Genomic DNA, 13,025 nt, shown 5'->3' on the forward strand with positions numbered 1-13,025 from the left:
TGCAGATGCTAATTCCCATTGTAGTGAACAGAAATCACAATCACCTGAGTAGAGTCAACACAAAAGTGTGTGACTAAGACTGCTATTAAAGATTAACTCAGGTTCCCCAAATGCTACAAATACGGACAGAAATGAGGACAGATCTGGCAAAAGGTCGAATTTATAGGCATCTTGAGTGTAACACAGACTAAATTCTAAGAATTTTAGAATATACTATTTAAATATAATTTTAATGTTGAAAAGAAATATGCTTACAAAGTATTTTCTAATCTAAAATACCACAGCACAAGAATGTTGATGGTCATTCTGAAAATTTAAACCCTAACTGACAAAGTGTAATTTGGAAGAAAGTAGATTAAGGTAGAAAAAGGTTTCCAGAATTTTCTCCAGATGTATGAGATCTAATCACCAATTTTATGCACTTATATCTAACACTGGTGAGGTAATTTATCTAGAAATGTAACTTAAAGCTTTCTGAAGATGCTGCTTCGAAAGTATTCTCAACCATGTGCATATGAAAGGCTGTCAGACTGTTGATCAGAGATGGCTCTGCCACCAGGAGACACACAGTGAGAAAGGATTCTTACATGAATGGTGATAAACACCTACTATTAGAGATGACTGGTTTTACAAGCTAGACACTGGTTCTTCTTAATAAATAATGAATTTAAAAATTGATGTTAATGAAATAATAACCTGGTGTCAATTTGCACCTCTGAAGTAACCTCAGAAGTAACCAATATAAATGAAAACTTAAAATAAATCTTATAATAAGAATCTCATCCCCCCCAAAAAAAGTGTTTATCAGTTATGATTTAAATTGATACTAAAGTCATTGATCTGGGGAAGAAAAAGAATCATAGGCTCAGAGGGGAGAAGGAACGCATACCTCCTATTCTCAAGATTAAGACCAACAAAAACAAAAAAATTGCTTCAATTTATAGAATGTCTTTCAATAAAAAATATTCAGATAAATTACATATGTATAGTGTCCTAAACCCTCACAACAGGTTTAAAGTAGGAAAGATATTCGCTGACTTCTAAAATGTCTCAAGACATTTTAGACAATGTCAAAAGACAAACAGGACAGGTTTCAATACTGAAAAGACGACTCAGCCTTAATTCCATTTGTATCAACACAATCATCCTTAGCATTTCAATGTACTTTAGGATTCTATTTTTAACTCCATTTGGCTGATGCAGAGGCTGGACACCAAGTGACCTGTCCTGTGGACATGGAATGGAAACCTTCCACCTCCCACAGTTCAGCAAGGACCCCTGGCCTCTGTGCTGCCCAGGCAGGCAGGGCCCTGCATGCCCCACGGGGTTCACCACAGTCCGTGGAAGTGCTGTTCAAACTCCCTTTCCTATTTCCTCTCTGGAGACAGAATGAATAAGGGCTGGGCAGCAGAAAATAAGGTGCATTTCTACTCCAAGTTCCTTCCTCCTCTAAATAGGTCAAGTCTTCTATTAAAGGCCTTGCTCCTTACAGAGGCTACAGGCCAAGGCTACTTATTTAAAATAGAGTAGAAACATTTTCCTGGTGAAGCAGTATCTATTTTCTAATACTTCTGATGCTTCATAAATGAGAGATTTCTCTTGACCTGAGACAATATGAATAAGAGCCCTAAAATGGCCCTAAATTTGGATCAATTTGGAAACCCCCAGTAGCCAACCATGAATCCTCTACATCAAGGTCAGAGGCCAGGAATGACTCCACTGGCTCAGAAAAGGCAAAGGAAGCCTCAGTATGTCCATAAATAGCCTCATGACCCCCAAGGCTTCACTGGGGTCAGATTCTTGGGTGATACAGACCATACTGTGAAGAATCTGGAAGCCCACCAAGGGGAAAGCCTGTGCTCAAGATCGAGTTGACACTTGCACCAGAAGTCAAAGAGAGCTGCACAGTCCGCCCACCGACACCAACACCACAAGGAGCTGCAGGGCGGCGCCAGCAAAATCCCCAGATTTTCCGGGATGCCTTGACGCACCTGTGGCAACTTTCCTGCAGCAGACCAGCTGACCCGGCCCGGAGGAACGCGACTGCGGGGCCACAGGATGGAGCTGAGCTTTCAGGGACTGTTAGTGCTCAAAGAAATCTCTGGTTTCTCGTGATTTTTCAAACTATATTTAGCAACAGGACACTTTTTCCCTCAAAGGAACTCTTAACTGGAAATCCAATATGGGCTCCAGGCAAAAGGAGAAACGGCTGTGGCTGAAGCAAGGGGACTACCGGTGACCTGGAGCCTCTCCACTTGGCTTCTCTCGCCTCTGAAAGAATTACGGGCTCTGGAGAATGTGGTTTAAATCCACTGCTTGAGTCCGACACCTGCAGTGCGCAGGGCAGGGAACTCCCGCACACAGAGCCTCCGAGCGTGCTCAAAAGAAGGCAGGCTCTCGATGCCGACAGACCAGGGTTCGAACGCCAGCTCTGCCGCCTGTCAGCTCCGACTGTGAGCTGAGGGCTTTGTTCGACCTCTCTGGACCTCCTTTCCCTCACAGTTCGGGAATAAAATATTTATTTTCAGTCCTCCACGGGGAGCGCTGGAGGTTCTCGAGGAACGGTTCACTGCGCCAGGGGGCCACGGGCTGGCCTCAGGGCGCGCGGTTAACGCGCAGCCGGCGCAGGTGCGGCTGATTGCAGCTCCGCCGCGCGCGCCGCTCAGTCGGCTCCCGCAGTCTCGCGCACGCGCCGCTCAGTCCGCTCCCTCAGCCTGGCGCACGCACCGCTCAGTGCGCAAGCGCAGCTCAGTCGGCTTCCACAGCCGGGCCGCGCGTGCCGCTCGGTCCGCTCCCGCAGCCCCGCCCTCCTCTTTCCCCGCGATGTTCACTCACTCTGGGTCACTTAGCTGGGGAACTGGCCCCAAGCAGAAACACAAAACCAAAAACAAAGACCCGAGCCACTCGAAATGGGCAGCAGGAAGGGACGTGACCCAGGCTGAAGTAACCACCTGAAGAAATCTTATCCCCGACTCCCGAAGAGGAGCTTGCCGGCCAGCGCCACTTCCCGCGAGTTCTGAGGGGCCTTCCCTTGGCGTTCTCACTAGCCAACCTCCGCCTCATCCCGGAATCCCTCACAGCTGACGGCAAACACGCCTGCTGTCGCCCTCACAGAAGCTTCTCCAGAACCCCATCACCGACTTCTTTGTCGTCGACTCCTTTCTATCAGTAACTCATTCAAATCCCGTCTCTGCCCCCCAGCTAAGAAGGGTATAAATCCAGCCTCATCCAAAGCTCTCGCGTAACAGACAGGTCGCCGCACGCCGCGCCCGGCTACCACAGAAGCTAACCTTCCGCAGATAAACTAGGCTGTATACACTGCAGTCCCAAAGGCTGCCAATTCTGAAGAAGCCGCGTTTACATGTAGGTCAGGCACGCCAGAACCGCTCCACTAAAGCACAGGATAAAACGCTTGCTCACCTTGACCAACCCTGGGGCAGATACCTGGGACTGCCTCCAGGGCGACTTCTAAAGAATTTACCTCCATCTGCTCAGCACATTCCACCCAGAGAATCCTGATTAAAGTGAATGAGCTGCCGCCGACCCTGACTGGCTTGTAGTTTCAAACTGTGATTCTATTACAAAGGGCAACAAACTTGGGCTGAGAACACAGCTGTGACTTTTCAGTCTTTACAGGATGATTTATCATCGACAATTAGATATTTAGCTTTAAAAATATGGAATTCCAGATCCCTGTGACTTATGGGTATGTGTACATAGATAAGTTATGGATGGAGAAGAAAGCAGGACAAGCTTGCAAATTCGGAGGAATTCACTAAGCTACGGGGAAATCAATGAATATTTTGTTACCCAAATACTAAGTTTGATCCAAAACAGAAAATGTAATGCTAAAAAGGTCCTCTGCTCTTAAATACCAGTCTTTTAAAAACGTCTCTTTGCAAGGGGAGAATTTTTGCAGCTAGACTTGGGATATAACTGTCTTTGCAAGATTAATCATGAATTGTGTGCTACACTCAAACCACCAACCTTCTTCAATAGTGAGAGAAGGGTAACTAGTGGGAGGAAGTCATTCCACCCCTCCCCCAACTTAATATCCTATTCCCAGATGAAAGTATTTCCTCATTTCCAATAATTTATTCCTCATTCATTCTGAGAGATGAAAGCATGCTCCTCTGAGTGAACAGGAAGATTTGCCAGTCATTTTGCAACTAGCTATTTCTGGCTTTCCACTAGAATATTCCTTCCTTTTTAACATACCTCGTTAAGACGTTCAGCTGTTAACCAAATAACACTTTTTCTGTTACATGAACTTCATGTAACTCTAGTCACCAGTAACACCCCCCCCCGGTTTACCCATCAGGATGGATATAGATGGACACACATGCACACACACATATACACAATGCAAACTTGAAAATCACCTCAAATCTTAAAAATAATTTCAAAAATAGCCTAAGTGATGTATTTCTTACTGAACACAGTCAAGTGGGACACTGGCTAAAAAGACAGTTTACTTCTTGTAATTCAGGCATCTTGAGAATTATCGACTGCCTATCAGTGCTAGGGGCATAATTCAGAAATTATGATAAATTTTCTCTGCATTTGATGATAATTTAATTTCCTTTTCCTCACTTTAAAAGGAAATCATAATTACCAATCTTTACTCACAATAAATGGTTAAGGGCATTTTCATTTCATTTTGTATCATCATAAGCCAAAAAAGCCCTGGTGAGTTTTAAATATCACAACGGATTAGGGCATAACTCAGCAGCACATTCTAGTGCAGACATGAATAATTTACCATCTGACACTTAGTACGATAATTTTGATTCACACATGGGAAATCTTATTAACCCATGACAGAATCAAATCATTAAAAAAGGGGTGTGTATGAGAATTTCACAAACATTTGAAGCCAAGCATATATATGCAATAGTAAAATGAACATATACAATACAGACACAGATTAACACTGTTGAAAGACATTTAGATTGATTATAAAGATATTTAGTACATTATATAAAGATTACACTCTTTTTAGAAACGAATTTATAGGCTTCTTTTAATTGATATAGTTCTGACTTAAAGATGCTTTAATAATTCTCTCCTTTTCCTCAAATAAGATTATAAGTCTACCATTAACCCTCACCTTCAAACGTCACCAAGCCAAAAAATATAAGAGAAGAAAGGAAAGAAGGAAGGAGGAGGGAGGGTGGAAGGAGAGGAAAGGAGGAAGGAAAGGGAAGGAGGGAGGGAGGGAGGGAAGGAGAAAAAGCCTTTCTCAATTCCATTAACTAACTCCTATCACAAAGTAGAATTACATGAAAATGTAATTCCTTCACATACTCAAAAACAACATCTCATGATAAAGTCTGTAGTTATTTTATTCCTGGAACATTAGAAAAGATAGAAGAAAACTTTCAGAAATGTAATTTCTGTCCATTTCTGTTTATCATAATGATGATAAGCTTGTCAACTTACCCCCAAACTGAGTGAACTGGCTTTTATCTCCCTAAGAAATCATTTTAGGTTACTATTAGTAAAGTCTTTAAAAGCCCCAAATCAACTGGCTGGCTGAGGATAAGCCTGGGACTTAGCTTGGGAGAAAGAAAAAGTAGCAAATTATTGTTGAGATGGCTACAGGGAACTGCCAGTTAAGTCCACAGTGGACTGACTATAGAGGAAAACGTAAATACAGTTAACAAACTGTAAGGCAATATACAGACATTGTTATTATTAATGGCAATGATGAATGATAATAATAACAATAATTATGATATTTTCAATGCTGATTATTTTGACCCACATACACAAAACCTACAGGGAATGAAAATCAACGAATTAGTCAACTACAGGTCTGCTCTGCTAGAGAACTCTGGATAAGGAAAAACATCACCTCTATATTTTACTCTACAGAACCTGACAGAAGACTCACTGAAGCCTCAGAAATTTCTGCTCTTGGAGTAGAGAACAAGCTAATTTTTTTTCAAGTTTGGAATTTTGCATTTATTTCAAAACCTTTTGAGGTTTGAAAGAAATTATATTCCTTTTTCCTCAGAATTGACCATACCGTTTTAAGACATTTTTATTTCACTATATAGAGTTATTTAGAGTAAAACTTTATATAACTTATTCAATCTTATTCCTCAGGAAATACTGAGACTAAAAAGTATGGACAAAGCTGTATATCTATTTAGTGGGTGCAAACACATATATTGAATAATCTTTACTAAAATATGGTCATTGCCACAAAGTTTGACGTTACCTCTGGTACTCCTAATTTTCGGCATGCTTCCAAAAAGTTTTCCACATTTCTTCTGCATTTGGCCATACTGAGTTTGGGCTATAAATGCAAATATGCAGAAATAATGAATTATTAAGAGAGAAATAATTTTAATAACAGATTAAATTTTAAACTTTCTAAATGGCACAAATAATACATGTTTATTGGAGGAAAAAAAATAATACGTAAGCAAAAAGAAGATGATAAAAAATTATCCAGGAACATCCACCCAAAGAACGGTTAATATTTTGGATTATATTCTTCTAGACACTGTGTGTATACAAAGATAAGCACATAGGTATACATACAGATATGTGTTCATGTGTAGAATTTCCACACATATGTATACATGTATATACATGTGTGTGCAAAAATTTCTGCAAATGTATGTGTATGTATATGTGTGGATACACAGACACACACAATTTTTATGAGATCATACTGTTGTGTAGCCTGCTTTAGTTCACTTGAAAGTACACTGTAAACATCACCTTTTCCCATCATATATTTTTATATGAAGGGTTAAATTAACCACGCTAATGACTTTCTTTCCCACCAAAGCAAGAGGGTTTTTTGAAAGTAGTAGCATCAGTATAAAAAAACACTGAAAATGGTGGGATGTTCAAGACTTAACCAAGAGCCTCTCACAACTGAGTTAATCCTGGCTGGATGACCTCTAAGGTGTGGGATGGATAACAGGTACATCTGACTCACATAGGTTAAGTTTTACATGGCTAGGTTTAAGAGTTTTACTGCTAAATTTTAATAGTCCACTCTTAGTCCTTTTAAAAATGGAAGCAAGAAGCATGACTGACCCCAACAGTCTAGGTTTGTACAGAGCCATGCTTCATAAAGACTGACCTCCCTGTTCATAGCAAGTGAGAGTGAACTGACTCCTGTTCCAGCTTCATATACCCACCCTCATAAAAATCTAAATCTTCACAGTGTTTATTTTTACAAAAAGGGTACTCCCTCTATCCCCCGCCCCCAAAAGAAGAAAGAAAGTCTGTTGGTGTGGAACAATTTAGTTTGGAGGCTGAACAAATATTATCCATGTTTGCTAGAGAGGAAATGATGACCCCACAACATGGGGCCTGCAAAGATGGGGCAAGAGGCTACCTGGTGGGGGTGGGGGTGCCTAACCCCCTGCCATGGCTTAGGACAAGCCCACCACCACATTAAGCCTCATGCAAAGAGAAGGAACAGACACAGATAATGGGACGAGGGATAACAGAAGAATAGGTCCTGGACCAGCAGGGCACCGAGGGGAGTTTCATCATACCGAGACCCTGGCATCTGTCTCTCTGACCCTCTGGTCCCATTATCCTCCTTCATCTACTTATGATTTAGGGAGATCTATTCTGAAACTCCAAAGATGCCCAACACCATTCAAAATGTTTAGGTTAGCCCAGTAAAGTCAACGAAAAGTGGGCTTTAAGCTACACAAAGAAAACTTCTGTCTTTGGAAGTGAGGAAGGAGGTCCCATTCTAAGATGGTTGCCTAGTTTCAGTTAGAAAAGTTCTTGCTACAAATAGAATGGTTAGAGGTTCACCTTTGGTCAAAGAATCAAAAATCACACCAGTTACACTAACTGGTATGCCAATGTTTAAGTTTACCAAATTGTCAGAGACTGAGGAAATTCATCTTTCTCAGGAACACTCTCTTAGCATGCTGACAAAGATAGTGATTCTGCTTAACACTTTATTTGCTCAGCTTGCCATAAGAATTGGACGATATTAGTTTCATAAATGGGAAATTAAAATGCTTAGTGCTGGCAATAACACAGGTAGAAAAGGCACTCTCATCTATCGCTGATGGTGCAGATATGATCGTTTTTATCGAGTGTTTACTATGTGTCAGCTATTCAACTATTCCACTCGGTGCTAACGATACACCAGTGGAACCAAAAGACATGATCCTCATGGTCACTTGGCTCTAGCCTAGTTGGAAATATTAACGTGTTAAAGGAAACTATAGCATAGTATGAAAGAGGACTCAGTTATGGTGAGCTGTAAGGAGGAAAAAGCAAGGAAAAGACTCTAATTCAGTGCTAAGATGTCAAGAAAGGCTTGCCTCCTGTAGACAGTGAAGCAGAAGAGAAATGGGTGCTAGTGATGTTGCAAGACAAGATTTGGAGGCAGGGTGGAGAGCAGCCTTCTCGTTTAGAGAGAGCAGCCTGTTGAAACACTGGAATGGACAGTGATGACAGAGACTAGAGACAGAAGCTGGTTCTAAGGCTACAGAGTGGCTGATCTGGTCACAGGGGAGTTGAAGATGCTCAGCGAAGAATTTCTGAGAAGTGAATATTTAGAAACAGCCCACATTTCTAAAAAACAGAAAACTGCAATATAATAAGCTAAAATATTTCACAGTTGTTAGAGCGGATATTTATGAAGAGTTTTAAAGACTTGGGGAAATACTTAAGTTTTCATAAAAATTTTAAACTACTAAATAGTATATATGGGAAGCTCACAACTCAACAGCAGTGTATATGTAAGAGAAATGCTAGGCATATAGAAGCCAAAATGTAAATAATAGTTGTTTTGGGGTGGTGGGATAAAAGGTGATTTTTTTTCCTCCTGCATTTCTCCGTTTTCTTTTTCTCCAATCAAGCATTATTTCCCATTATATTTTCAATTTAAAATTTTTTATTTGAAAAAGATAAATGGTGACAACCAAAGGATTTCTTCAAGAATGTAACAATTTTTCCCTGAATAATTAATACCAGTATGTGTAGATACATGATTCATCGTGTCCTCTTACATCTTTCAAAACAATAATTGTATATTTAAATTGGAGGCTGAGGAACCATAGTTTCTTTCTTAAAATTTGGGGGAAATCATTGAATGAGAATTTGGTACAAGGCTCAGGCAACTTTATAGCAGTTTGGACTTCTATGTGCCTCAGTTTCATAATGGATTATAGGACAGAATTTATTGCCCAAGCTAAGGCAGATAAAGCAGACTTGACTCAGAAGACAAATTGGTCTTTTTTGTGTGTGTGTGTTTTCTGAGGCAAAAAAGTAGTCAAACGTTTGAAAGGAAAAATGTTCAACTGTATAGAAAGAAAACTGACAGTTGAAATGGGATCATCAACTAATTTTTCCTACTGCCAAGAGAAAAGAAACTAAGAAATAATGCTACCAAGAGGGTTTCCTGGGGTGAAAGGAAGTGGGGTTTCACATGGGGCTTTCACTCCACACGCTCTTCATATTTTACGAATGCTGTGCTTTGATATCAGGGGCTCTGACTTCTGAAAATCTGCTCATAAACAGTAATAACAATGGCTTGCATTCATGTGTGATCATACGTAGGACCTCATTCATCCTCATGAGAGCAGTTCCAAGACAGAGAAGAGCCAAATCAAGTTAAAGAGAGGTTATAACTTTCCCAGAGTCATACGGTTTATAGGTAGATGTGGAGTTAGAATCCAAACCCTACCTTCCTAGCCCCTGACCTCTTCTACCTCACCTAATAGTAAATAGTGTGGATAGAAGTTCTTCTTTCCTCTGTACTTGTCTGAACTCGATGCAGGCTTCAAACACCAGCTTATCTTTGATTTTCCCACTCTCATCTGAATGACCATCAAATGACTCTTAGCTCTCTTCCCGATGGCAACATGCTCCGTGACGCATAAGTGGAGGATCTCAGTGCCGGCTTTATCTCCCCATTGGGATTTATAGGGCACTAATGGCATCTCACTCAGCCTCCTCTTCTCCATGCTTCTCCTGTATCTCCAATGTACCCTTGAGCACAGTGAGTGAGCAAGGAATTGTTGAATTAAGGACTGGCTTACCAACCTCTGGCTTGACAGGTTCTTAATGATATTTTACACAGAATCCACATATTTTCAGAGCTATCCTAAAATCCCCAGAAATTAAAAAAAAAGGAAAGAGATTCCATTTAGAAGGGCACTCACCAACCAAAAGAAGTTTTCCAAAAAATCTCCTGACTGTTTAAATAACTCCTTGTGAGGAATGAATCTTTATGTCCCTACAGTCTTAAACTTAGCACCCCAGGGGAGTCATTTCTTTAACATGACTTGCCTTATATTTGGAAAAAGTTCCTTTTCTGTCATTTACATATTTACTTTACATAGTCTCCCTTTTTGCAATGAAAATGTTGCTTCAATCAGAGATCCTGTTCCTTTTCGGCTCTTCTCTCAGTTTGGGGCCCAACAGAGAGGATGTGAGTGGGGTCCTGGTGATCCCACTGGCATCTTTAACCAGTGACAGTGTCCCAGAGGAGTTGTTTTATGTAAAAGTTAGCACGGTGTTACTTACAACTGCTGGCGAGGGGACATGGATGCTTGCAACGGATCGCGGGCGGATGTGGTTGACTAGATGGCAGAGGACGACACCATCCATGAGGGCAGCCCCCAGGTCTTCATGCAGGCTGACCTTGAGTCTCATCTCGATGCTCTGTGGGGGAATCAGAGGGAAGCCAACTGCTGTCAGGCAACTGAGGGTAAAATGGTTACAGGTGTCAATGAATTGAGACATAAGTTTCATGACAGAGAAGGGTAAGAACACCTGGAAACACTGACATGATTTAAGCCTTTTCAAAAGCTATTAAAGTATAACCCCTCTGTAGAAAAACAAATTCAGTTGTCTCTAAAAATTTTAACTCGTTGAATTAAAAACATAATGGAATCACTTCTTGAGTTTGATACTGCCACAGACTTACCAATGAAAATTGAAAAACAAAATGAGTTGACCAATAAAAACCAAATCCATGGTGATCATTTTGCAATATATAAAAATATCAAATCACTATGTTGTACGTCTAAAACTAAAATAATATTGTAAGCCAATTATACTTCAATAAAAATAAAATATATAAAAATAAACAAAAATACAAAATTAACCCATATCCAACTGGTTCAGACAGCCCACAAGGGGCAGAAGAGGGATTGACATGCTTTTCTCTTAGGCCATCTTTCAGTTCAGAAATCAATTTTTCTCTCTTTTTAAAAAATCAAACTCTCAATTTTAAGATAATTATAAATTCATATACAGTTTAAGAAGTAATACAGAGAGATCCCATGTACCCTTTGCCCAGGTTCCCTTGAAAGTAATGACTTGCAAAAATGTATACTATGACATGACATTGATAGAATATGTCCATCACCACAAGGTCCCTCGAGTTGCCCTTTTACAGCCACACCCACTTCCCTCCCACCCCAACTACCGCTTCTGCCCTGCTCTCTTTCTCCTCTCCTTCCAGGACTTCCATGACATGAATGTGGATCATCTGTTACACTCCCACAGGTCCCTGAGGCTCTGCTCATTTATTTTCAGTCTGTTTCTTTCTCTCTGTCCCTCAGATTGGGTAATTCCTATTGTTCTTTCTTCCAATTCATTGGTCCTTTCCTTTGTTACCTCCATTCTGCTGTTAAACCCAACCCCTGGGCTTCTTATTTTGGATAATGTATTCTGCAGTTCTGAATTTCCATTGGTCCTTCTTTATGTCTTCTGTTTCTTTGCTAAGATTTTCTATTTCTTTGCCGAAGCCTTCTGTTTTTTCCTTTGTTTCAATCATGTTCATACGTGCTTGTGGAAGCATTTTTATCATGGATGTTGTAAAATCTTTGTCAGATAATTCTAACATCTCTGTCGTATCAATGTTGTCATTTGTTGATTATCTTTTTGCATTCACTCTGGTTCTCAGTAGAATGAGTGACTATTTTTTGGTTGAAATCTGGACGTTTTTGGTATTATGTTATGAGACTCTGGATTCTATTTAAACTGTTTTAGCTCGATTTTTTGGACACTGCTCTGGCAGGAAAACGGGGGTTACCACCTTGTTAATGCTGTGTAAATGCAGAAGTCTAGGATTCCCACTTGGTGTCAGCTGACTGGGGTCGGGTGGAAGTCCAGGTTCCTTCCCCATGTGGGCCCCACTGACAGCATGGGAGGGGGTGGGACTGTTCTTAGCTGGTGGCAATGAAGTTCTTGGCCCCTTACTTGGCCTTCTCGGATACCATCCTGGCAAAGGTGAAAGTCTGGCTGCCTACTGTCTTTGCTGGCGTGGGTAAGGATGGGGCCACCGTTATTCTCTCATGTTTAGCTGGAGCAGAGTGTTTACTGTCTAAAACTTTTCTGTCTCACTGGCTGCTCCTTTCTTGGTCCTCTGATTAAAGAAATCAAGCTTTTGTTAGGACTTTATTTTTAAATTGTGCCCATTAACATTTCCAGGTTTCCAGCTACTCTAGTTCCAAGTCTGAGAAAGATGAGGCAAAAAAGAAAACCCACGGGACTCATCACCATCTCCTTCCTAGACCCAGACCCCAGCTGGTCTGCATTCTTCTCTCCACCTTTAAGAGTGATCTTATGCTTATTTTATATATAATGTCCAAGGGTTTTAGTTGTACTTAGTGGGAGGAATGGGGAAAAGTACACCTACTCCATCTCCTCAGAAGCAGATCAGTCAGCTTTTAAAATTTCAAATACAAATTTCTGCTTTACAACAGAAACTCCTTGTAAATGGATAATAGACTACAAGCTTCACGAGAGCAGGGAACTTTTTGCTCTTTTCTGTATCCATCACCTAGAATATAGAGCCTGGCACACAGCAGCTGTTGATAATCAACTGCTGGTGAAAGGAGAAGATGGAGTAGAAAATCCACATCCTCAAGAAGCTTCTTATATTCTTCTAGTTCATGGCTATGGTACTTTTCTTTGAAGATAAAGACCTTACGTAGTAATTCATGATGTGCTGCCTTTAATAACTAATGCCAGTGTGTTCTTTGGTGACTGACACCTGTACTGCTGTTTGACCT

At 40.8% G+C, this 13,025-nt stretch overlaps 1 protein-coding gene across 1 annotated transcript in view; it reads right to left on the minus strand.

The window, feature by feature from the left end:
• LRCH1 (leucine rich repeats and calponin homology domain containing 1) overlaps positions 1-13,025 on the minus strand; it is a 170,937-nt gene that overhangs the window by 11,601 nt on the left and 146,311 nt on the right. Inside the window, exons 17-18 of the mRNA XM_006209444.4 lie at positions 10,528-10,665; positions 6,227-6,304 (exon numbers count right to left, since the gene is read on the minus strand). Coding sequence (XP_006209506.3) covers positions 6,227-6,304; positions 10,528-10,665 — 216 coding nt within the window. The remainder of the gene's footprint in view (positions 1-6,226; positions 6,305-10,527; positions 10,666-13,025) is intronic.

The sequence above is a fragment of the Vicugna pacos genome, chromosome 14, assembly GCF_048564905.1.
Source record: "Vicugna pacos chromosome 14, VicPac4, whole genome shotgun sequence".
In the NCBI taxonomy this organism is placed as follows: domain Eukaryota; kingdom Metazoa; phylum Chordata; class Mammalia; order Artiodactyla; family Camelidae; genus Vicugna; species Vicugna pacos.